The 27,707-nt window shown below is 44.8% G+C and overlaps 1 protein-coding gene across 1 annotated transcript in view; it reads left to right on the forward strand.

Annotated features, from left to right (window-relative positions):
- DERL2 (derlin 2) overlaps positions 1-27,707 on the forward strand; it is a 94,849-nt gene that overhangs the window by 33,585 nt on the left and 33,557 nt on the right. Inside the window, exons 3-4 of the mRNA XM_069614598.1 lie at positions 20,864-20,937; positions 26,394-26,487. Of these exons, the coding sequence (XP_069470699.1) occupies positions 20,864-20,937; positions 26,394-26,487 (168 nt within the window). The remainder of the gene's footprint in view (positions 1-20,863; positions 20,938-26,393; positions 26,488-27,707) is intronic.

Raw genomic sequence — 27,707 nt, forward strand, 5'->3', positions numbered from 1 at the left:
CTCTCATGGCCACTGTTTTTTCCGCATAATTGGGTATAAACTTAACATAGTACTCCGCAAGGCCCAAAAAAGCCCTTAGCTGATCCTTATTGACCAGAGCTGGTGTATCCCTCAACACCTGTACCAACTCCCTTTTGGGACCTCCTCCACACCTACCTGACACTTGATTAACTTTACAGTCAGACCTTTGTCCTTAAGAATCTGCATGACCCTCCTTACCCTGGCATCATGTTCCTCCCTGCTACTGCCCCAGATTAGAATGTCATCTTGAAAATAACTGACTCCCACCACCCCACCAAACATCTGTTGCATCAACCTCTGGAAGACTGCCAAAGCCGAAGCAAGGCCAAATGGCATGCGACAGAATCTGTATGCCCCAAACGGAGTCACAAACGAAGTAAGTGGTCGAGAGTCAATATGCAGGTCAATTTGATGGTACGCTGTTGACAGATCAAAAGTTGAAAAATACTTGGCATCTCCTAATGTCAACAACAACTCATTAATATTCGGCAATGGGTGCCGATCCACCCATATGCTTGAATTCAGCTCCCGGAGATCTACACACAGTCTGATGCTCCCATCCCCCTTTTTAACCAAAACCACGGGAAACAACCACTCTGAGGACTCAATGGGCTCAATTATCCCTGCTGACTGCAATTTGGCCAATTCCTCCTTGAATGCCTCCCTCGCCGCTACTGGCACTCCCCTCACTTTTTGTACTTTGGGAACCGCACCCTTCTTCAAAACAATGCGATGTGTAAAACCTCTGAGCCTACCCAGAGTGTCTGAAAATACCTCAGGAAATTCACTCATAAGCACCGTAGAAGTAACCATTCTATCATTCTGTCCTGCTCCCTCCGTGACACTGAGAACCGGTTCCTTCTCACCCGGGTGAATCTGTATTTTAAGTGCAGCCTGCTCATCCCAACCCAACACATTTGTGCCCTTTGAAGCCACATACAACTTACCCAAGGTTTGCCTCCCTTTGAAAGAAAATTTCGACCAATTGTAGCCCAGTAGGTCGATGGGACTCTGCCCATATGCACATGGTTTGATATCTGCAGCCAATAAAGTAGAAATATCTTTACCCAACACTTCTTGATACACATCCGGGGCCACCAGTGTATAAGGTGACCCCAAATCCACCAGCATATCCACAGGGTGCTGATCCACCAACACCGACACCCATGGACCCTTCCGCCCACTTCCCTCCACGTGTAATATGACGCTTTGATTAGATCCCCCTCCTGATGTCCCTTCTAATAACATGGTAGAGTCTTCTAATGCCACACTAGCAACCAACTGCCCCTTACACATACGTGCAAAATGGCCCAAACGCTTACACTTCCTGCATTCAACATTGCAGGCAGGACAAGATTTAGACTCAGCCGTGTGACTTGACCAGCCACAATTCTTGCACCCCTCCTTACTCTTAGGTGCTCTAGTCCCTTGCACCCCAGCCCTATCCAAACCTTTCTTGTTCTTTGCTACTGCATGCACCATCTCCCTATTCATATCCCTCTCAGTAAGAATTTGTACACTGGTCTTAGAAGCTTCAATTGCTCTTGCAATCTCCAACACCTTCTCAAGTGAAGGATCACTCTCTATCCATAACCTTTCTCTTATTTTCTGATTAGATGTCTTCATCATAACCTGATCCCTTATATGTTCCTCACCATTGCCAGGAAACCCACATGTAGCCATGAGTGCACGTAGTGCCGTAACATAAGTATCTATGCTTTCCGTAGAGCCTTGCGCCCTAGAGAAAAACTTATACCGCTCTAAAACCACGTTAACTCTTTTACCAAAACGCATTTGTAACTTCTTCAAAGCTGTCTCATATGCACTAATAAACCATTTCTCCCTCACCTCCCCCTTGAACCATTACGTTCTCCCCTGGCAGGTGCCGAAAAACTCTCAAGCCCTCAGTCCCAATGCAATTCAGCAATGCAGCCTCCTTTTCATCGTCGTTGAACTTTGCCCCGCCAGCAGCCCTCAAATATACTTTGAAGGCATCCACCCACTGCTCCCAAGGAGCAACAGGCTCTCCAGGATTTGGCAGAAAAGCTGGCGGAGGCCTTGCAGCCGTATGTAACATTGCTGGCGGAAATCCTTGTTCCTTAAACCCCCAACAAGAACCTTTCCCCCACCCTTGAGAGAACCTCCAGACTTCTTGTTCCCTTGAGATGATCCCTCAGTGGCACCTTGTGCACGTGCACCCCCACGTAATTGCAGTACAACCGTCAATAGGCACCGGGTGAGTCACAACCAATCAAGAGATTTCAACTCCACTTCCAGATCACAGCCCAAACCGTATGCACTTCACTTGTCAGTGCTCCACAGCAGTAATATGCCCGACCTTACCACCAATATCCTGTCTGGTGGCACGTAGAAGAACTCAAGCTCCAGGTACCCGTGTGCAGCGTTTGTATGAGGGTCCTGCCTCCTGCGAACTGAACAGCAGCAGTCAGCTGATACTTAATATACGCCGCGCAGCGCCACCGCAGCCCCTCCTTCCTTCCTCCCTCAAGCAGGCAGCAGTGATCTGCGCGATGCACATGCGCTGCCGGGGGCGGAGCTGTCAGCCGACGTACAGTCTCTTACGCCGAACACAACACAGGGATACAGACCTCCGTACAACGTACCGCTAGACGAGTGCTCCTCCTCCGAGACACCAACCGGATCCCCAACAGCGATACTTGTTGGCGACTTGCCAGCGCAACGATGTCGCCCTGCTGCCCCGGCTTCTTCCCCTTTGGGACACAGGAGGGCCCGTAGCCGTCTCCCGAATCGGCTTGCGATGCCCCTGGTGAGCTCCTGGCCGCCAATCGCCACTGGGAACCACACGCCCACCAACGGAGCCCACCTGTGGCCACTTCCGCCCCTAACGACACAGGGGTAGGCGGCAGGCGGCTCCAACGAATTCCGGCCTTAATCCGCGTCGTCAGCTGCAACGCCAGGACGGGCAGGCAGCAGCACCTAACAGCCGGCCGATACACACGTGGAACGGGGTCACGTAAAATCCTCGTCGCCACTGATGTAAATCCACCGTACACAGGTAAGTATGTTATAATGTATTTATTTACGAGACCCCACAAGCCTGCTGCCCAGCCACCTCCAGCCAACGGCCACCGTGGAATGTTCTCCTCCGAACAATCATAACATTCCACGAGTGTCCCTGCACGAGCCCGTGCACATTACGACACACTCCCTCTTGTTTCCGCTCTTTTCCTCTCCAAGCTCCCTCACTCTGGAATACTCCCACTGTATCTGTATTTAATGCCCTGGGGAAGGGGGAGGCGGGTGACTTCCCAGCCAATTGGGATGCTTGGAACAGGGGCTTTACCACGCTGTTAAACCCCTGCTCCGAGCCTCCTTTGAATTGGAGGGCGCCTTCTTCCCTTGCTGAGAATCGGGTACGTGTGCTCCTGTGTCCCCATCCCTTATTTCTACCCCACGCTCCCCCCCTGCCTCTCCTGGCGCTGCCTTGTGCCTCATCGCTGCCGGGAACACTAGTGTTCCCAGCACGTCTCTGTCATGGCAATGGGCACCATGGAAAGAGAGTTGGGACTACATGTAGTTCCCTTTTCCCCAATCCATAGTGGCCATCTTGATTTGTAGTTTGTTCTTGCTTAAACTGTAAACACACTGCTTCTCAACTTGAGAAAAACACTAAAAGTACTCTGCTACTTATTATAACCCTCACATATGCGTGGGGTGGTGCAGCAAACATTACAGGTCCCTTAATGGCCCATGGCTAACGTTAAAGCCATTGCCTCGCTTGGGCATCTGACTTATGCCCTGGCTTATATTGCTTATTTAAATCCAACCTCCTAACTCCTCCTTTCTGAAGAACTACTTGCATAGCATTCTACACCACCACTTCTCCCTGTTCTCCTCTTCCCCCAACCTCTAACTACCTCACGCACTTATCCCTCACCCCTTCTTCCTAAATCTTCGCAGTCCTGTTCTCCTGTCCTTTTCCCTGGTTCATGTTTATTCCTCCCCTGCATCATCGGGTCTTATATCCACATTCTCTCACTCATTGTTAAGGACACTGGTCCTCTGCTGTGTAAGTAAAAGCTGTTTTGTAAGCGTTTTTGTGCCTAAAGTGCATTGTTTGCTGTCTTGCGCACACATAGTTGAGGCTATTAATATGTGGTACCTGGACTGCAATTCATCTCCATATTTCTAATTGAGCAATCACACATTTCACACACTGATTAGTTGGTGTAGCTCATTGTGCTGGTCAGGCCTCCAGATAAGGTGTGTACAAGGCCTTTTTATGCATGAAAATCTTGTAAATACACAGATTTTTTATTTTCCTGTCTACATTTCTGCACATGTTTAGAGCAGAGGAAAGCCTCTGAAACGGAATGTATTTCTCTGAAGCCTTTAAAAAAAAATGGAATGGTTTCTTTCTAATCGGCTTCTGCTGTGTTGTGTGTAGGTGCTCATGGAGCAAATGGAAGCACTGTGCGTATTTATTTTCCTAACATTTTAGAATTGTAAAAAGCTATCCAATTTGCAATTGAGAATCAATCTTTTGTCACAAATGATTGATTTTTATTTTTCCAGTGAAAGCAAACCAGTATTGGACAATTGCATTTATCAGAGTGCCTCTGCTGTGTGCATTATCGTGCAGAGGCAGATCATTTTTACACTTATTTAATGTACACTTTTTATAAAAACAGTGTGTAAAATGATATGCAGGGTCTAGTTTACATCCATTAAACCTTTCAGTCAATGGGGTACATTACTATAAATGGTCGTCAGTGGCAGCAGAGTCTTTTCTGAAGGGTGAGTGATTGGTGTAATGACAATCATAGGTGTTATAGCCTCTCAAATCTTCAATACTACTAAAACAGCCAAAACCTGACTCTCCAGGGAGTGCAAGTGCTGTTAAAAAAAAAACCAATTAAAAGTTACGTTTGTAACTGAAATACACTCTGCAAAACCTGTCCCTGTGATAACAACTTTATGTAGCACTTCATGCATGTTTCGTCCAACATCTCGGTAGTGTGATTATTATACCTCAGTCAATACTCTGTTTACTGACCTCTGAAGGATGTTAGCCAATAAGATATCTCAGCCGGCCGTTTGAGCGGTCATTGCTGCAATCTGTGCGTGATCTGTAGGTTGCAGGATTGAATCCCCTCAAGCCCAACACAGCCTTTCATCCTTTCGATGTTGAAAAAGAAGTACCAACTTCGGTTTGGTGATAACTGTGATAATATGTCATATGTACTGCGTTTTGATCTTGGAAAAACTTTTGTCTAAACATCCTTGCCGAACTGAGTACATCGGAAGAAACATTAGTGAAAGATCCTGACACAATTAAAAAACTTTTGGACCAAGATTGGATTTATGCAAGGTAAAAGTTCAGAAGTTTAACGCTTTATGGAGGTAAGGATCTTGAACACAGAGCAAGAAGAGGTAACCCCCAGCGATATCTGAAAGAAATCCCATGTAATCGGAGGAGAGCAGGTTTTCTGTGATTCTGCAGGAATCTGATGCCTACTAAAGAGCTTTTGGAAGCAAGAAAAAGAAACGGAGAAATTATGATTGCAGGCTTTGTGAAGGGCAAAGGGATCCTTTGTTCCATCTGACTGTTATGTCCCTACTTAAAGCAACAGAGGTAGATGGTGGGGATGTTTTTCTTGCAATTTATGACAAGCTCACTAGAGGAATGGTGGTCAGCTTTACTGCAAGGGGACAGCACTTCTCTAATACTTGCCCTTCTTGCTTTTCTGAAAGAAGTGTTTGCGATGATAGAGGAAAAAACAGCTTCAGATGGCCTGCGCTGTGTAGCAAGGACACTGCTTTAACTGTCATCTGAGATAAATCTAGTGAAGGCCATTCTGAAATTGAACAGGTTGTGTTTTAAGGAATTGAATTTTTTTTTTTTTTTTTATCCGTGATTTATCTTGCTTCCTATGTGGATAGCTTCATTTTTATGTGTTTTGTTTCATGGTGTTTTTGTATTTTGGTGATATTTTTAAGGTTTTCAACTGCAAAACCAAATGCTAATAAAAAAGAGCTCTTTGCCAAAGTGCTATATAATTAACTGTTTGACCATGAGATTAGGTATAGAATTTAGCATGGATTCCTTGCCTCTCTGTACTGTTGTATCATAACATTGGCATTGTAGTAAGTAGTAATGGCTCCAGGAAATGAGGACTTTCATTAAACATCAAAAGACCAAAACACACTCAAATTCAGGTTTGCTTTACTATGTAATTGATTAGATTTTTGTTTTTTCAACATTTAAATATATGCAGGAGAGATCAAATGGCCAGACCTTGGCGAAATAATGAAAGGTGTATTCTGTCACCGTGCAGAATGCTGCTGCATGGTAAGGATTTCCATACGGTTTTTGCACACGTCAGCTGGATGTCACATACATTTTACTCGCTTGCAAAGGAGAAGTCATTTTTACTCTCTTGAAATCACATTTACCCTCAAAGTTTAAAAGTGAGGAATAAAGGCACAGTCCTGTAGCTGAGGAGGGGTTTTGGGATCCAAGCATACCCAAACACTGAGCAGCGTTCCTCACAAGGTGGTCCACTGGGGGCCCTCCGGATGGGAGTTTATCACATCTAGTAAGCTGGTGTGAAGATAGTACCCCAATAGGGCAGAGGAAGCTTCAAAGGCAGAAAACACTGGGGTGCCCACATTCATTAGTGGGGTTGGCCCAATCCTGAAGTGGCCAAAGGAAGCTGTTTTCTCTGCATACAACTCTGCCGGCGCCCCTTTGCCTTCACTCATTCGTGAGCAGGATGAAGTCCGGAAAGCCTAGGGACAAGCCAGTCACGTCCATTAAGGAGATCCTCCAGCAGACTAAATTGACATCGAACAGCCCCTGACAGTGGAAGATGATGTGCAGGCCGCTATGAGAGGAGACATTTTGCGCCTGTTTCAGTCCATACAGAAGGAAATGGTGTTCTTCAACAATGCAGGAACTGAAAAACTCCTTCCAAGATTTGTCCAGCAATGTACTACAGAATGAAACCAAACTGGGAGAGCTGGAGACGTCCTTCTGCAACCCGGCGAATGCACAGGACCAGCTGGAACAGAGAGCGGCAGTGCTTGAGGTTTATAGGCAAGCCGCAGAGGAGAGACAAAGACGCAGAAAATTGTTCCTGAAGGAACTACATACAGGTCATAGGGGTGCTGGGGGAAGTTCGGGATCAGGAACTGGAAGGCTAGATAAAGGGGCTGTTTCAGGAAATATTGGGAGATGCAGAAAGTGATTTTATTTTGTTTTATTTTTTTATTTATTTTTTATGTTGGACCGCACGCATAGGGTATACTCCAAATTCCAAACACGTCAACATCGTCCTGGGTGTCCTGATGAGTCAATTTTTTTTTTATTTTTCTTTCTCCAAGACCAAAGAGCTAATCTTCCAGAAAACCAGCGTCCAACGGTGTCTGGAGAACAAGGGGCATCCCAACTGTTGCAGGATCTCTCTCAAGGAACAATCCAAAGGTGTGCAGGCTCGTGAGACCTCTGACTAACTGGCTAGGAGAAAAGGTGATTTGCTATAGGAGGTGAGGGGGAGTAACCCTTTCGCATCATGTTTCAGCTGGATGGTACACCACATCAATTCATTTTCCTCCGAGCAGCAGTGGAGACACTTAAGCGGATTTGCACTTGCCGGAGACAGCTCCGGGGGTCCCCTCAGTGTCCACAAGGTCCAAATTGAGAAAAAGCAGAAGGAAGCAACGTCGTAGGCCCTTGATGGACAGACGAAAGAGAGGAGCCTGAACTTGGAGGCCCCGACCCAAAGAACGAACCTTCTTACCCACTGGGAAAAGAACCTGACGCTCAAGTGTAAAGAGCTGGACAACGCAGTCTATAGGCTGTTATCAGCCGTAGGTAAAGAGTACTTATGCAAGTATAAGCACACTAGGAGAACATGCCCTATCTCAGGCAATGGGCCTGATGTTTACTACCCCACACAGGGTTGATGAGGGGTTGAATTGTTGTTTTTTTTTTTTTTGGTTGATATTTTTGTTATGGTACAGCTCAACAGTAGTCTATATGGTGAACCGGATGGGTCACCAAATGGGATAATCTGTGAAGAGGCTGGGATGAGACAATCTGGGGAATTGCTTGCTAATGTGGGAGACTGGGGCAATGAAAGGCTGCTGGTCATTTACCACAGGTTCTAAGTGGGGAGGGGTGTGGAAATGGCTAATGTGAAGATTGTGTCCCTAAATGTTATGGGGCTGAATTTGCAGAGGAAAAGGAAGAGCGTGTTGTCTAAGATGGTAGACCAGAAAGCGGATATAGTTCTAATCCAGGAGACCCAGCTTTTTACAGCGAGACTGACAGCGATTGAGATCCTGGTGGCTCCCCCACCAATATTTTGCGTCCTCCGGCCAGAAAAAAAAGGGGCTGTCGCAATCCTTATAGCTGGTTCTTTTCACTTTGAACGGGGTAAGATATATTGGCCACCCAATACGATTAGTGGGCAGGGTTTTCACCTTGGTTTTGATTTATGGAACCCTAGCCAACACCAGGATCAGGTCTACACTGACCTATTCCCGAGCATCCCCAGGGGTGGGAGGGACTTTAATGTAGTCTTGGAGGGGATGTTCAACGGAACTGGCCCAACGTCCCTGTCTGAGGCAGCTAAAGCGGTTTCTTGCAAAAAAGCCATAGGGGACTTGGGGCTGGTGGATATATGGTGAAATCTATTTTTTGGGGTGTCTAGACACTTCTCCTGGGAATATCTTCTGCCACCTTCGAGCTGGCGGTGGTATCTAACCATACAGGGGAGGTAGGTATCACTATCTGGAGTGTGGGATGTGCTAAAACCGATGTTGAGGGGGGAATTGATCAGTCTAGCCTCAGCCCAGAAAAGGGTCCTTGTGGGACAGCGGGTTCAAGCAGAAGGGTTAGTTAAGGACGAGGAAACCCAATATAAGGTGCGTGGAGCGAGGAAGATGTATGGACAATTACAGGTGGCAAGGGTGGAGTTCAACGCTTATGAGCGATGACATCTCCCATAAGCTGCTCACGACAATTATTTTATTATAGCACCTCAAATAAGGCGCCCAGAGTATTAGCCTATAAACTCAAGGCCCAGAGGAACAGCACATCAATGGGGGAGTTGACAGACGCTCGGGGCCAACTTCAGAATGAGGAATCGGTCAAAATTGACCTATTAACGTGGGACCTGTTGACTTTACAGCCCTGTTTTATAAAAAAAGTCTGCTGTTCTTGTGCCTCATATGGCAGAAGTGTTTAATTCCTTTATGGTGAGTGGGTCTATCATGCCATCAATCGGGGAATCGGTATTAACGTTGCTCACCAAACCTGGGAAAGATCCCACGCTATGCTCCTCATACAGGCCTATACCAGTCTTAAATGATGACGCCTATTCTCAAAAATATCCACACGCTTAGCAGTGGTACTCCTGGAAATAGTGGCGACAGACCAGGCAGGTTTTGTCCTTGGCCGCTGACTTTAGATAACATTTGTCGAACAGTGGATTTCACGACCTGGGCGAGGCAAAGCATGACAATGGTTGGCTCGTCTCTCAATTGACGCTGAAAAAGCATTTGATCGAGTTGACTGGGGATACTTGTCCAGGATACTCCAAGGGGGGGGGTGGCGGTTTAGTAAACTGGTGTTGGCTAATTTTGTTCTCCCCTCAACCTGGATCAATGTAAATGGGGGTCCTGTCAAGCCCAGTGAATTGGAGAAGGGGGACCTGGCAGGGGTGTCCATTGTCCCCTCTCCTCTTTGCCCTAGCAATGGAGCACTTGGCATGTTTGCGCTCTTCGATGGATATCCCAATGGTGGAGGTGGCGGGCTATCCTCATAAACTGGTGTTATGCGCTGATGATCTCCTTTCCTACATGCGGGACTCCTTAACATCCTTGCCCCATATCATTTCATTACTGGACAGATTACGGGAGGTCTCTGGGTTTAAAATGAATTACTCTCCGATCATCAATATAACGGAATCGCAGTGGACGATGGAGCACCTGGAATCTAGCTTTCCATTCTCGTGTGCATCTCATTCTCTGAAATACTTGGGCGTCCATCTTGCAGCGAGATACTCCTACTTATGTGCAGCGAATATTCCACAGCTGTTCACGGGGGCCAAACAGGATCTGGCAAGGTGGGGTGTGTCCGAAATCTCATGGATAGGTAGAATAACCGCGGTCAAGATTACTCTACTGCTGAGATTGCTATATACATTCCAAGTGTTAGCAATTTGAATCCCCAGGGCAGAAGTGAGAATTGCAGACACATTTTTTGATTTATAAGGTCCAAAAGGTTTCCCAGAGTTGCTAGGCACACGCTTATGACAGCAAGGGTAGTGGGTGGTTTAGCGGTACCTGACATAGAGAGCTACCTTTTTCGCTGCTCAAATCGTGCCCGTCCTAGAGTCGAGCCGTGGAGAATAACACCAAGCATTGGGGTGCCATCGAACAAGAGGCCCTGGGCTCCCCCATACATCAGTGATGCTGGTTCCAACCCCCCCCGCCCCTGCCCCCCAAGAGCTAGGAGAATGGGTAGGTGTGGGCGCCCAGACATGATCACTACAATGGGACAAGGCTGCTCAGCGGTATGCTACAACCACTTTTCCCTCTCCTACGATGGGGAAATCGTCCCTGGGAGGTGGGGGGCTGGTGTCTGGCAATGCCTGGGCCATTTATTATTTTTTTTGTTTTTCTTCAAAACGCCTTTGCGTCTTAGGTCGATAAATGAGTACCAACACAGGTTGGCGGATATTGTATGCATATGTGCTATACAATAACATATTATCATTTGGCCTTGGATGTCTGCTTGGATTCACAGTAATATAGTGTACTTGGTGACAATGCTATTTGATGCCACTTCCTGTTTTGTCAAGGGGGGGGGGGGAAGGTCGTGTTTCATCGCTTTCCCGGGATGTCACTTTGGGGTGGGGTCAAATGACATAACTTCCGGTGATATCCGAGGTCAAGGGTCGTGAGGTGAGGGGTGAGACACTTTTTATTTGGGTGACTGGGCCTATTTCTTGTCCCAGTCTGACCCTGGTTCTCCCCGGGTCAGGGCAGAGGGCAACTCCTGCGATGGTTGGAGGGCGGGCTATACAGGTTGGGGCAATTGTTTCAGGATAACCTCCCTCTGACATTTGGCCAATGTAAGCAGACCCTTCAGGTTAATGATGCAGATACATTTTGATATATTCAGCTGCAGCATTAGGATTTATAGGCAACACAACAACCCCCACCCCTGGCAACAAAACTGTCATCCCTACATAGGGTGCTAAACTCCAGGAGATTTAAAGCCCCACATGGGTACATGTCTAAGTGGGAGGAAGATGTGGGTAGGCCCATGGATGAGTCAACATGGTAGAATATCTGGACATGGGCGGAAAAAGGCTTCTCAGGCAGTACAACTGAAGGAAAATGGTATTTAAAATGCTGCGTAGGTGGTACCTGACCCCAGAACGGCTGCATAAAATGAATCCACAGCTCTCCCCTCAGTGCTGGTGCTGCTGGACGGCCCCAAACTCTAGCCACATGTGGTGGGGGTGCTCACAGATCTGGGGGTGCTGAGGAAAAGTAGTTGGCCAAATTAAAGAAACCTGCAGATTTGAACTTTAACTAGACCACCTGGTGTTATTACTGGGTAATGAGGATTCCCAAGGCCGTTACAAACTGGGGGCAGAGGATCATGTCTGGTCACCCACTTTTTGATGGCAGCGAGACTGGTCCTAGCAAAGCATTGGAAGAGTCGGGGAGAACTGGACATTAGGGAATGGTGGGTGTGGGTCTGGTATGTGCCAGCCATGAGCAAAATCGATGGGGCACTGCAGGGGCGGATGCCGCAATGCTTGGCTCTGTGGTTCCCATTAATCCCATATGTGAGTGCGCATGATATCCCCAATATCTATCATAAACCCGACGAAATGTTGTCATTTTCACTGATATAGGCCTCCAAAGTGATCCAAATCATGGACTGTTCACGCCAGAAGTCGCCAAATCGTGAAGTAATATGGGGGGACATGTATGTTTTCCGAGTATTTTTTGCACCACATTTTATGTTTGTATGTTATTATGCTTGATTTTAGTTTTTCTATTTTATTACAAGGCAGGGGCGGTTTTTAGTGTATGGTCTGCCAAGACTCGCCATAAAACATGACTGGAGTTAAAGTTGTGAAAGTGAATCCTAATAATTGTATAGGGGTAAGACAAAAGTACAGTTGATTTATGTATAATGCAAGGTGCCTAATAAAGTTTGAATGTTAAAAAAAAATGGGGAATAAAATACTCCTACCTCAAAATCTTTATCTGGTGCTGGTACATTATAGTAACATTTAGGCAAATATAAATTCAAAAACGACTATTTTATTTGGGTCATGTGCTTTATTACATAAGCATATATTTTTATTACAACTGCGTTAAAAATTCCTGGGTTTCTAATACACTATCATCCCAAATCTCTTCTACTTTCTGTGAATCAATATACAGTACACCTAGGAACTAAATTGCATGGATAAACCTAGTCCCAGGATTCCATCAAATAATGCTAACCTAAGCAAATGGAGATGTATGGCCTACATGTGTTAAACATTGATCGCCTTATCGCAACAAAAGAGACTTGATGCTTAACTGATGTGTGCTACCTCGGGGCCTAATCCAAAAAAGTGATCCTTTTTTTTGTTGTTGTTGTTAAGCTAATTGTCCACGAACACACTCCTAGGTCAAACATATTGTGGGTTCTACTTTGTAAATTGTATTTTTTGGAGGCTTCACAATAAGAAGAAATATCTAATTTGCTTAATACAAAGCAGTCGTGGTACTAAGACTAAACTCAAAATCTAGCAACACAAATGTTGTGAAAAACAGAGAAACTGCAAAGCTTTCCAGAGGTAATTGCCGCTTTACACGGATCCAGTTTTCCAGATACGATTTTGAGGTGGGTGTATTGTACTCCTTATTTTTAAACTTTTGAGAGTAAATTTCAAGGAAGAGAGTGAAAAGTATGCCACATCCCGCCGACGCATGTTTCAGTAGTCCACATGGTGACTGAAAAGCAGGTATCTCGCAATTAACGGCTAAAGCACAGAGTGAAGTAGCACCCTCTCACCAATGGCACAAGTGTGCACTAACGCTCTGAACTTCCTTTGCATGCACAGAATCTCATGGTCCGATGTTTGCTGGACAGTTAGGCTTGTGTACTGCAGAAGTCGATACTTAATTGACTGAGGCAATAACAATTACAGTTCCTAAAAGTTGAAGGAATTCTGTATGCACCGCTATATGAAGTTGCATCCCTATCTGGATTACCTCTATGGGGTCATGTCTTGCTTTAGTTTTTATTTCAGTTCCAAATTAAGCCATTTACATGTTGGAATTGTAGTCTTGAAGATTGAAAGATGCTGTGAACGGTGTCATGACAATCCAAGTATGAACACAGGCCTTGCTGCCGCTATCCAATTATAGTACTATTTGCCACATTGGCTCCAAGTTAGGCTAGTGGATGTTTAGACATTTCATACTGATCCATGCTTCCTGTATTTTACACCCTTTTTTATAATTGGAGTCTTATTGAAAATACACCAAGTGTATGTGACAGGCAACCAAATATGACTAAACTTGAAAATGAATAGAACACATTAGCAATAAAACAAAGTTGTGTAGCAAAGATGACTGGCTTCAAACAATAAATTACATTTGTAGAAAACCTTCTCTTACACATTAATCTGGATGGACACCATATATATATATATATATATATATATATATATATATATATGCACCTTGATGAACACAGGAACTTAAAAAAACTACTTTTGTAATGCAACTATGCATTCACTCAAAACAGTGTTATGGTTGCAAAGGATACTTTCCAATGGTAACAATATTTTCCATCTTAACTGATAGAACCATAACATACCAGGAAACCAAATTTGCATGCATAATGCTCCTCTCGCAAAACGTAGCAGAAGTTGAACAAAAGAAACCTTTCATTATCACAGTGCTGTTCCGAACGTCTAAAGGCACACAGATCAGAGTGCAAATGTCTTGTTTTATGACCTCTTCTCTATGGCATGCAATTTCATCCAGACTGATAAGGATCAATGTGTTCTAGTTTCTGTCAAGTGACCTGACATTTACACTGTCCTATGCTCTCAACTAGTGCGTAAATGAAACTCTCAGAAAAACAAAAGGTGCTCATGTTTACAATATTTAAATGCATAGAAAGGCCTGGTAAGGCTCTTATCTGGAGGCCTCTAACTATTTTGGCATCCCGTTTAATGAAGATAAAGAACATATAACTTGCTATAAAAATTGGTTCCATCAGTGAGAAACACTTGCATGCCTGGAATTACTATCAAATTATGGGGTTCGGTTAAAATTCAGTTTCCATAGAAGGTAGGCAGAAAGATGAGAAATGTATTGGGTAATCTATAATATGTCCATTTTCATAAAAGGTCTGCAACCTTTTGGAATCCTCTTCATCCAGAACTCCCACTCTAGGGGTTGCTTGATCATGAGTCCCAGTAATGAATCTTCCCTCTTTGTCTTAAAAGCGAACGTGAGCGAGTGTCATGGTGGTTGACTGCTTGGATGCTCATCCACAATGCTGTAGCCGGGCCTTGCTGCTTCTCAGTATCTCTCCCATCACTCCCAGTATTTGGGCTGCATAAGCCTCCCTTTTCCTTTTGGAACACCCAAGCATTGTGTGTTGGCGGCTCAAGTGATTCTCTGAGGATTTTTGAAGAGCTGGTGCGCCTCTGATTTGTGCCACTGAACCTGACCTTTCGGTGGGAGTAGGGGGGTTTCAGCAAATGCACCTCTACGGGGAGCGGGTGACATGGAAAAACACACACATGGCCAGGCAGCTCTGAGGGAGGATCCCTGGAAATGTTGCACTGAAGAGGAGCGAACCCACTGAGGATCTATGTGATCGCTGCGCCACCCATGTCGACTTTCAAAAACCCGAATTCCATTATGGCGTGGCGCAAATGATCACATACATCACTGTGTCCCGCGCCCCCCTACCTTTTCAGCGGCACACACGAGCACTGCTGGGTGCTTTTTATGATTTACTTTTTCATTGCCCCCGCTAACATGTAATGGTTGCAGGGGCCACCCCCGCTTCCATTAATCTGAGTAATGGGGTGGGATTTTACTATGGCACCTTATTGGGTATAGACGACATTATTAATTCTCAGTATTTGTAGGTTTCCGTCACTGATGAATGGATCTCTTGATGTGGGTGGGGACAGAGGTCTACCGATGCTGTCTGTAGATGGCATGGATGTTGAGTGTTGAAATGCACATAGAGGGGTGAGGCAGGGCTGGAAGAAACTTCTGTGGCCTTGCTTTTGCCATTGTACCATTTTTGCACTGATCCCTATTGCTTTTGTAGATGACTTGCCTCCCCTTGGCAACATTTTGGGCCACTGATAGACATACTATTCTGGGGTGGAGGTGCTGATGAGAGCTCTTAACTAGTGTGGCCTGAGAATTAGTCTCGCCCGGTTCCTGATGCTCCCTGTCGGCCTGTTGCAGCTTCTCCCCTGGTGCAAGGGACTACTTCTTTGAGAGTGGGCAGGGGGTGGGGGGCACACACACTTTGGCTTGCTTTCATGGTCACCCAGTCGGGGACAGTCTTGAGGTCCATGCAGGGACCTTGGTGTCGGATGCTGAGAAAATAATCTGTTAAATGGTTTTTCGATGATGCGTTGCTGCACACTGTTCTACTGGACAGCATTCCGAGAGAACTACTTTATGATTACACTCACTAAAAAAGTGACTAGAGGAAACCTGAATCCTGTGTTCAGGCCAAACCTTCAGGACATTTTTCAGGGCCAAGGGGGAAGGCTCAGCTGAGCCATATCGCAGCGAGAGTCATTGAAAAAAATTGAGCCTTTTTCTTTTCAGTTCGACCACCGATGGGGCTTTTCTGGTTTCATTGTCTTAAGGAATAGCCAATAGAATGCCTCAAGGAACTTACTTCATCAAGCGGTGAATACTCTGAAAACAGAAGTGTTGCATGGGCTAGGAAGACTTATAAGTAAGGCACATTCGCAGGAAGAACCTGTGCTCGAGTCCCAAGTAGTGCTGCGCCCAGATCACCTCAGTTTTTGAAGCTTTAAGGAGTGAAACATCACTGTGAAACGTGCCAATTGAGGAAACTGTGGATGAAATACCAAAGGGAAGAAACTTGAAGGTTCAAACATGGGTGGGTATAGAGGCTCTGAAATTGGGGTGGGAGGACTGCCGATTGCACTCCAGCACTGCACGATTCTGCGTCCTTAAAATAATCCCAAAACAGTTCCTGATCCTGCATCCCTGCCTAGAACACACTTAAAACATATCGGCAGGACCCTACCATTTTTAAAGCACACTATCTTTATTTAGTCCAGTTAATGTACTGTGTTGGCTCTCAAAAAGTATTGTCAGCCCTTTCCAAAAGGGGACACGTCCTCCTCTTCAGAACCTTAGCAGATCACTCCCAATATGATTGATTGCTCCCATGTGGGTGTTTAGTGGTTTTTTTTTGTGTAAAATAAATGTTTTATATAGCTTCTGGATGACACCCACTTTTGCCCCACACTAATTTGTTTCGATGTGTATGCTGGTGTTGGCTTATGATATGTAAAACCACAATCCTACTTTGTTGGGTGAACATGGTCAATTTTATTTTGGCACTCCAATTTCACAAGCACTGAACTAGATGGGCTCTTGCCCAGGTTGACACTTTAAAAAAGGGGGGTGAATGGCCGCCACATTTGTTTAAGTGCATATATATTTTTTTTTTATATACAGAATGTTGCCACTAAGAAGAACGTGGACAGAAACAACCTAATAGGAACGCCTGTTCTCTTCCCAATTGTGTGCTCTCAATTGGGTGGTATTCGCACATTTCTCTGTGAAAATCTAAAACCTTTTCACCAGTAGATGCATCGCACAACACGCACTGGGATACCTTAAAACCGCATTAGGGGGACATGTAGAGCCATTGCAACCAATTTAAACTTGGTACAGACGAACACAGGGAGATTATTTGAAGGGAATAACACAAACGGGAAAAATAACACATGCAGTCTGGATCACAGAGTGTACACTGCAAATTAATCTCCTATACGGGAGCAACTGAAGAGACTGAGGCATGTTAAAAAGGGCATTTTAATTGAAGAGCAGCAGAGTGGACGCCTTACTAGCCCACCGTACTAAGGCCAAGATTTGCATATCCACATTGACACAAGAACAGGCAATCGAGGGTGGAAATTCATTCGGAGAGAGCAAGCAGGTGAGTGTATCTACTTCTGAACATAAAAATCTAAGCGCTCAAGACTCATATATAAACCCATGTGCCAATGATTACAGACGAGCAAAGATTATGACTAGCTAGACTTAATACTTTATCACTGAATAGGAGGTAGTGGCTGCAATATCCATGTACCCATTCTAAAAGCCTAGCCAAGGTGGCACTGCCTCTAACTTTACATGAGTTTTGCCAGTGACTACATGGCCCCAGAGGTTTTATTGCCTTCACTTGACGTTCTGTTTGGAGATTTGAACAGTGGCTTTCTTCTCCCATACTGAATGAGTCCCTCCGTTGATTTGACCCTGAGACCGCACTTTTCTAGTGTAACCCTGCTGCTAAAGTTGGGTCTGTCAAAGGCTATTTATTTAATTCGGATGTTGGAAGAAAATAAAAATGACAACCTCTGTGCAAGAATGTTGTATAACATATGATGTGTAAATAAATTGTTGGTAATTGCATGCACATGTAATTCGGAGTTTGCCAGGTCAATCTGGATTATCCTCTGGTGGATTGGGATTTGTTAATAAAACATATACATATAGATTATTTTTAAAAAATGTTCGGTCTCCTTCGTCTTTCCATTTTTTAGAACAGCCAATAATGCAGGGTGGTGGTCTAGCCCGCCAGTAGGGGGATTCATCTCATTCCCGAGAAGAAAGTTTAAGTTATAAAGCTGCGCCCCTCCCTTGTGTGCGAGGTTGGTTTAAGCCAGAGACTGAGAAAAGCCCGGGAATTGGTGTGAGACGCAAAGAGGAGAGAGTGGTTAATGCAGGGTGAGTGAACCTGTGGTAGCTCTAGCCCATATTGAAGCAGGCCGGTCTGGCTGGTCCTGTTCCCCCCCCCCATAATCTCTGCCCAGGATGTGCTGAATGTGCCAGCCCAATCGATACATTATCTCTCCCGGTAGAGAGGATGCAGAGAGAGCTGCAGACCTGGGCGAGGTCCGGTCGGCGTGAAGGGTCTGCCAGGCCTATGCCCCAGCTAAGTTCCCTTCCCGGGAACTCTGGTGACTGATGGGCCGCACCAGAAGCGAGAGTGGGAGGCAGACCAACACGCTGTATGAGGCGAGGCCAGCGATAACCTCTGTTTAGTGCTCACTGCGACTATAGTTAATTTTTTTTCTTGGTGCAAGGTTATTGGTACCATGTGCAGGTGTATGGTTTTAATGGCCACGGCAGAGGTGGGCGCATGTATGGCTACACTTCCTCACCATTCTGTTTATATATCGGGGTGTGAAGTTGGAGTTCATTTTAGGAGGGATTTCCACTTGAACCAAGCACAGGTCCAGTGATCAATCGGAGAAAGGGTGTCCGAGTGTTGGGCTGTCAGTGCCGTCGAGTTTCCCTCGCTCCTTAGAACGTAGAAATCCAGGGGGATTTTAGATGAGGAGAATCTGAAAGATTTGTCACACGGAAAGAGCAGTTTTAGACCCAGTTCACAATTGAAAGACTCAGCCATGTATTCTTTTTCTCCTTTCACTGTGCGGTTCTCTCGCTAGTGAGCGTTACGCCCATTATCTGAGGGATACAGGAGAAGACTATTTAGCACAGCAGTACATGTAAGGGTGAGAAGGGGGGGAAAAGGAGGTATCTCATTACAGCCAAGGACAGATTGGCTGTGGCATGTTTATTCATCCGGAGAGCAGTTATTTTGTACCAAAGTAAGGCAACACGAGTGCCCATCCCTTCTATGTAGCTATCTAAAAGTGAGATAGTGGCTTTGTCTCCTTTCTAGTTTCCCTTGTCAAAAGTATAGGTGTGCGTTATGTTTGTACTCGTGGTAGGCTGGAGCTACCCTAGGCGATTAGTGTAATGGGTTTCTCCCTAAATCATCTAAGTTGCCTACCCTAAGGCTGGGAAGTTGTGTAGCAATTTGGTACACAGTGAAGTTGGGGTTCATGCACCGAGGTTAATCGTTTATTTATGCCTGATATCATCAGATGTTAATGAATTGATGCTATTTAATTATTGTCTGAAATTCAAGCTCCCAACCACCCCATATCAAATTTTAATGAACTGATGTTATTTAATCAATCATTTATTTTATTTCTGTAACGTAAGTGCCCAACACCCTCCAGCACTGTATTGTTGCCATTGTTTATGTGGGTCTAATATATATTATACATTTATATATAAAGTCTGTTCATGCATTGCCAATGAAATAAGGCTGTCTTTTTATTTATCCAGGTTATTGGATACAAATGTCAGTCAACAGGGCTGACCGACCACAGGGCAGGGCCAAATCCCACGCAGAGTACCCTGCCAATACTAGAGACCTGCAGAAGGTCGGTGTAGGTTTGTTGACCGATTATACCCCTGGGCTTCATTTTGCACATGTGTGCGGTAAGGTGCAAGTGTCCCAACTCAGGTTTAGCTACAGATTGCTGTTTACTCCTTCGTAAAGAATTAAGGGCAGAAACGCCTCACATAAGTAAAAACCCTCTACAATAGGACCTCGTGGAAGGCTGCTATAACTGCCCGTGTTCATAACTAATTTGCAATCTGTTACAATTTAAAAGCATTTCTGTTCATTTTAAGAATTCTATTGAGTGCGTGGTTTGGGCTTGTTTCATAAAATACCTGCAATTTAACGGGTTGCAGCAGGGATACCAACAGACTGACTTTGTCTTTGATCCAACTAACGAATTCAAGTTTTCATTCTGTCGGGGCAGGATAGGACCTATTATTATGTTTGATGGTTGTATGCTGCTCATTAATCCAGGATCGCCACCAGGGGTGGGAAGGGAAGCATTCATTACGTGTCAATCCATTTTTGGCTATGATCCTCTTTAAGTCTACCAGATCATGCCATCTGTGTTATGAAATACAGTAAAGTGTTTGACTACTAAAGATTCCATGGGTAAGAATGTTGGTTCCTAGACCAAGCATTCTTTTGAGATTTGCATTCCATACCGTAAAATTACAAACTCTTAATGAAGCTTGGGTGCCGCTGGGGTCTCTGGCCAAAATGTATGTAACGTCCATCTCTCCTCTTCCACCAGTTCTGGCCCTTGTGCCAGCAGGATGGCTGTCGTTTTCATAAGTGTGTTCTCTAAGCTTGTGGGCGCCAGTCTTTTCTGTACAAGCACATTCTGTGGCTGAAGTCGGCGTGCCCCTTTTGTGTAGCTGCTCCACACTGTGGTTGTAAGCAAGTTTCTTCGTCCTGTCTTTTGTTCAACTATATAATTTATCAATGGCATTGCCCAGGGTGGTGGTATGGGCTGTCAACCCATCCTTGTTAAATTTAGTCATTGCCATAGCAAGCAACTCAGCAGTTGAACGCTGGGCAGAACTCCAGTCTAAGAAAAGACGAGGGTCCAACCTGGATCAAATGGCCCAGGGCGAGGAAACGAAAAACCATTTTTTTTCACTGAATGTTTGCAGTTGTATCCATAAACTATCAACCTAATTTCAGATTAAATGACAGAACTGTATTGTTCATGGTTTGTTTTTATTCTTTATTTTCCTTACATGCCAATTCATGTTCAGTAGCATACTTGGTGCTCCAGTGGCACACAATATTATCTTGTGTATGTATGTCTCTTAATATTTGTTCTTCCCTCTATTGCAGGTATGGCGGTTAATCACAAACTTTTTATTCTTTGGTCCCATTGGATTCAACTTTTTTTTTAATATGATATTCCTGTATCCTTTGCAACTGTGTTGTGCATGCTATAAAGTTTCATATGCATATCTAACTGCCAATTTTTTAAACCTCAGAATTGTGACTTGATTTCTTATGTGTGACTCGTGTGTCTCTTATTTGATGAGGTATAATGGTAATGGTTTTACTTTGACCTGTTCTCTGTAAACTGTGAAAAATAATTGTTGCTTTGTCTCCCCTTGTCTTCAACTGATGTATCACTATTTTAGTCTCTCGTGCCTTCATCTTACCTACCCAATGCTGCCAACCCTAAAGGGGCGTTCTGCTGGCAATTAAGACCCATGTTCTGTTTCTGCGCTAAACCCTAGAAGTTATGAACTGTATTAAACTGCAATGCAAATGGCTCAAAATGGTATGTGCTACTTGGGCTCTGGTTACCTCTTATAGGTCTATGTATGTGAATGCCTGCAAAGATGCTGTCCTGTGCGAGGTCGTCTAGGATTGGTGGGGGATGAGGGGGATGAAATATCCCCCCCCGCTTGTATTTCACCAAGTACCATTGGGGACAGTTGCTAGGTGAGTGGGTGGGTACTACACATCTCATCTACTTGGAAGATGTATCTTTAATAAAGGACTAACCTGAGTAATTCAGCGGTGGCTGCAGTACTTCATTACTACAAATTGTTGAAGAGGATGTCCATAGAGGCGCCAAGAGACTGACCCAAAAATGCTGTTGTGGGGGAGCCGGCAGTAAAGGACCCACAGCCCCCAGATGCCTCACGACCCAGGGGGGACCTTCAAGAAGCAGGTAACCTGCTTAACCAGATTTTGTGGCAGGTTAGATGGACCGAAGCTGAGGTTGCGTAGGATCCACCCAGAGAAGGGGGAAGAGCATGGTAGTGTTACACTACGACTACCCAAGTGGAGTAAATGATTAAAGACTGGCACACAGTGTGTTAGGGAAATTGGTCCTTGGGAGGCCAACGTGGTGTGCTTATACAGCCCATTGGCAGAAGTCTGTTACCAAGGGGCACTGAGCACCAGAGAACTGGGACGAGCAACCTGCATGCTCCGAGGGAAGCCACTGGCGGCTCCATGTTGTTATGATGTGCAAAAAGTGGCCAGCAGGGGACAGGCAAAGTGTGGTAAATGGCATATGGAGGACCAGTACCTGATGGTTCTGCCAAGCAGGGCAGTGGGAGGGGAGGATGGGGCACGAACGGTCCATGTCAGTTGGGCGTTTCCTGGCATAGCAGTATTGTGGAGGAGCCAGCTCCAGCATTCTTATCGTACTAGTACCGATCATCAGCAAGATGATGTCCGGGCATAGGTAGTAACCCCACACCCTAACATTGGTAACAAGAAATAGCTTGAGGGAGGCCGAGGGAGATCACTATACTTTTGAAAAGCTCCCTACATAGCCGTCAAACCTCTTGGGAGCAGGAGCATTGTATGCAATGGGCCGTCCCTGACATGATGAAAAGCGAAAGATGAAGTTTGCTGGAAACTGTGAACTCGAAAAAACAGTTGATTCGAGCAGAACACCGTGACTTACTGGATGGTGGGTGTAAGAGAAGGAAAACTACCTTTGTGCAACTAAGTCAAGGGAAGGCTGCTTAGTTCTGAGTGATTGCCCACGATGTTAATGTTTGGAAGCCTGCACCTTGTGTGACTCTTTTATGATTGCTTTGCTGTCCCCACCCAACCCCAATAGGTCAAAGTGTGAGGGAACTAAATGGTACGACATTCACTTACTTTTAACGAAAATCCGTCATTGTTCCTTACTTGGTGACCTGGAGTACTGTTCCAGGACTGTAGGTAAGCCTACTTTGTTTTTATTTATTAACTTTTCCTCTGTTAGGGATTTGAACCTAGGCCATGCCAGTATCAATCCAGTGTCGCATCTTGTTGCACAGGTGCTGGATTGGCTTTATTTATTTCAATAGGCTGCTTGGGACATAAAGCCCATTCCCAAGCAGTCAAAAAGCCCAGCTCGGTAGCGATCTGCAAATTGCTGTAGATGCAACATGGAGAGGTCTGTCAGTGGCTGTAGTCCTGGGGCATGTCCCTTAAGAGGTGGCTTATTGGAAGGTAAGGCTGCATAAATCTGCACGCTGAGGGGGACAATGACCCACTGGTGTTGGCCATTTAAATGCACATTCTTTCACCGTGTTTTCTTCAGTCTAGCTTCAACTGTTGTGAAACAGTGTTGTGGGTTTGGGGGTGGAGTGGTAGGAAGGAACATGGTAGGGAGTTTGATTGGGGTGAGTAACTGAGAATGGGGGGTGTGGAGGGAAAAGTGGGCAGAGGGAATATCGTTCCTTTACCCCCAACCACTGGTTCACCCACCCACTCGTGTAGACTCTAGTGTTGAGGTATCATCATGGAAGAAACAGGAATATTCTTTTAATCCTGTGAGTTCATCCGATTTCGGAAAGACTTGTGGTCTTTTATTAAGTTCCGGAGCTGTATTATTGCAATGGTTGCTCCACAGAGGGACATCCAATATCCGTTTACAAGCTCATGGATTGCAACTGTTTTAATGATTATAGGCATAGCTATTTCTACTTCCTCTTACGTGTTTGAGAAGTATTAGCAACAGGACGTTTACGAGTAGTACTATAGGGTTTTTGCGCTGTGGAGTAGTGAAATTAGATGAATTTGGGGACAAGATGTATGATTTGGTGCAACGTGGAAGTCTTGAGGCAAGTGGTTATGTTTGGTAATTAATACTTGGGAGTACATAACTTGATTTTAGCAATGGGGAAGTAAGTAGGAGTTGGTTAAGACTAATTTGAGATTCTGAATTGATGACCAATCAGCACATTCACTATCTTGGATCGTCTTGTACTTATTTTCTTAAACCGATCAGGCAGATTCGGCCCTATTTATCGGACCACAACTGTGCCATCTTGGCCTGTGCTATTATTGGATCTGAGATTGATTACTGTAATGGTCTTCTTGATTGTATCTCACATTCCAACCTGGCTAAGCTTCAAGTTATTCAGAATGATGCCATGAGAGTGGTTTTTGGTGTCACGCTGCGATCATGTTACACTGGCTAGGCGCTCGCTTCATTGGCCGCACATGCATCTCTTGCAAGATACTTGCTCTTATTCAGAAGTGCTTGCATGATTCTGGCCCGATTTATGTCTAGCGCTGCATTAAGCGTGCAACTTCATTGCGCGAGACCAAAAACAGCTCTCATGGCATCATTCTGAAAAACTTGAAGCTTAGCCAGGTTGGAATGTGAGATACAATCAAGAAGGACATTACAGTAATCAATCTCAGATCCAATAATAGCACAGGCCAAGATGGCACAGTTGTGGTCCATTAAATAGGGCCGAATCTGCCTGATAAGTTTAAGAAAATAAGTACAAGACGATCCAAGATAGTTAACGTGCTGATTTATCAATTCAGAATCTCAAATTAGTCTTAACCAACTCCTACTTACTTCCCCATAGCTAGAATCATGTTATGTACTCCTAAGTATTAATTACCAAACATAACCACTTGCTTCAAGACTTCCACGTTGCACCAAATCATACATCTTGTCCCCAAATTCATCTTGTAAACGTCCTATTGCTAATACTTCTATGTGAACGTTACGTGATATGGGTCAGTTTAAAAAAAAAAAAATAATAAAATAATAATAATAAACCGATCTGGATATCCCAGCATTCTCGGACGGTAAAATGCTGGGGATTTTCTCAGCATTCTGGCTATTCAACACAGCAAGATCTAGATATACCCACAACCCAATATAGGAAAACCTACAACCACAAACGAGGGCACTACTGCACATTACAGCACCTTCTTAACATACTACTCCACATAACTAGCAAGAGCAACAGAACGCCTCTCTTGAAACACAACAAACCTACTGAACTACGTAACGACGATTAAACCATGCTAACCTCCACTATCACAGTCGTCATCCTGAACCACACACACCACCATCAGAAAATGCAGTTCTTTCCGTGAAGAAGGAACATACTATTAAACCTACTCTGAAGATGCAATATTACACAGACCTGCCCAGGTTCCATGATGGAAACATTGATTTTTGTGATTTTCGTTTTTTTCTTCAAAGTACAAATGCCGACCTTACACCTGCCCCTCACCTACCCCACACTCCTTACTATATGCCTAACTCCAACCCACCATCTATCTTTTTTAGTGGTTCAAAAAAATGCACAATTTTTACTTGCAACCAAAAAAGGTGAGGGTTTCAATTCAACGTGCAATCTCGCTCTTCAAACACCTTACTCAACACACCCTCATTAACTCGCCGTCACAAAAATATGGTTAAACTATTTCGGCCCATTACAACCTTGTCAAAACTTTACACTTAAAACTGACTGCAATACAGAAATGTCCCCGCTAACTTTGGGTCTCCCATAGGGAAACGGACCTATAGGGGAAAACTCCACCACCTAATGAACATGCCTGCAGTGAGGCCAGCTGCTCCTTGCTCTACTCCCCCTGCCCCCCCCCCCACAGTTTGGCTCAACTCCTTGTCTTCTCCTGTTAACCCCCTTACCATTTCACCCCCCCCCCCCCTGCCCTCAACCTTCTTCGATCTACAGATCCAGGCGCGCCTGATGACCATGAAAATGGCAGTGGTGCACAGCACAAATCCAAATAACATTAGCAGCATTCTGAGACTGTTGGACCTGGAGATGCACAAGTGTGCATGGTTGTGGTTCTGATGCCAGTACACATCTGGTTTGATGTGGAGGATAGGGCTGGTTGTTACTGTGGTTCTACAGTACCTAGTGGATTTCTGGGGCTTTTTGGCTCTACTTGCTTTTTCTCTTTAGGTGCATGGCTCAGGCATGCGTTGTTGTGTCTGTCACGTGGGAGTGGGATAAGTAAATGTTGCTCCCTCAGCAAGCCACGTGGCAGTTGTCCTTACTTCAGCGTGCCCCTGGTGGTTTAATGTGGATTGTCAGCAGGGTTCATGGAAGGTGGAATGCCTGCTGCATGGGTATATGGTTTGTTTCACTGTCTGTATGTGTGAACCTGTGAGTTTGCTGCAAGACTGTTTGAGGTCCTGTGTAGATTGTGGGTGTGTGGAATGTTCCCTGGACCTGGTGTTCCTACATGGACCATTGGGGTCAGTTACCTGGGTGGTGGGCACTGGTGGGTTCTACACATACTATTTACTTATTGACAGATGTAACTTAATTAAAAGGGCTCGCCTGAGGAACTGGCCCATGACTCCAGTACCTTTTTTATTGCTATAACTTGCACAAAACGCTATCTAGCTTTACATCTCAGCGTTAGCTAGCTCTGTGCGTTAAGCGCTTACTTAAGAGATGTCTGCAACTTGAAGTTGTGGTAAAAATCGCTTTCGGACTAAGTCAGCCCTTTATCCCTCCCAAGTCAATGAATTCAGTTGATTAACTGTTATTAAACTTGTGGTGCAACACTTCTTTATCATTCTATTTGTTTTTGTTACTTCTGCATTGTTCCTGAACTACTCTTCCTTCAGATATCGCTACTGTCGAATGCTGGAAGAGGGCTCTTTCCGAAGTCGGACGGCAGACTTTGTATTTATGTTCCTTTTTGGTGGACTTTTAATGACCGTATCCTTTCTCCAAAAGAGCGAAGGGTTTGAAAGGGCAAACTACATGTTTTTCTTTGTTGCATTAACTGTTTTCTTTTTTTTTTGTTGTTGCTGTAGCCAAAAGGTGGGTACAAATATTGGCCTGTTACCAGACAGCCATACTCTGCCACCTGTTGAGGTTTTAATTCAAGACCTTCCAACTTGCACTGTAGATGGGTTATTCGGGTGATGCCTGCTTCTTATGTGTCTTAAATAGGTTATAGCAGACTCCAGAGACTACGAACCGCATTTTATATGCAATATTAATCCTGCGGGGGAAGAGGATGAGGGCATTGATATTGTATGCACTTCAGGTTAAGCATTGCCATCCTTTTTGCTGCTTACTGTAGCAGCACATTTATGGTAAAAAGATGCTGAATTCCTACATTTAGTAACTTTTTTTTATTCCCGTGTGCCCCTCAACGAAACATTAGTTATCCACATCTCACCAGTATATCAGGAGCCCTGTGTGTTATGATCATAATCAGCAAATTTAAAATGTAAATTGTAGACTTCAGGCACATAAACATGATTAGCAAGGGATGTATATTGCAGCAGTTTGAGATTTGTACGTCCCTGGGTGATCTAGAGTATATAAAATATATAATCGCTGAAATTATTTTTGTCAAAGGGACGCTATGGTTTAATTGCACTAATAACCTATGAAATTCAATGGAAAAAACTTTGTTAAAGGGATGTTATGGTTACAAGTAAAACTGAAAAATCTCAGAAATTTGCTGTTTATGGTAAGCTAAGCAACCCTAACTCGCGCCACCACTGTGTACTGACTAACACCCAGGACATGAAAGATGACATCACAAAAAGCACCAAAAGAAAGGTTCCTTTTAAGAACCACCTTTCACAGTTAAATGGAACTAAAAAAATAAAATCTTATAGACTCCATCCACTTTACATTTCTCAGTAAAGTACATAGACTCAATACGTTTTCCCAGGTTTTCCATTAGCATTTTGTGTTATGCTAATGTATAGGCGTTCATCCCCCCGTTTCAGGCACTGAAACTGGGTAAAACAGCCCGGCAGCCCAAGTTATCGGCCGAAGCGAGGGTGGATAACGAGGGCTCCGTTATACCCCATTCCAGCCAACCCGGGGTGCTAAAAAATACAAATTGTCTTCCTACACTGAAGATGGTCACCATGGAAAGGGAAGGCGCGGCTTCGTACGGAGCCCCTCTTCCCTTT

Source organism: Ambystoma mexicanum, chromosome 9 (genome assembly GCF_040938575.1).
Source record: "Ambystoma mexicanum isolate Mex_15411 chromosome 9, UKY_AmexF1_1, whole genome shotgun sequence".
Taxonomy (NCBI): Eukaryota; Metazoa; Chordata; class Amphibia; order Caudata; family Ambystomatidae; genus Ambystoma; species Ambystoma mexicanum.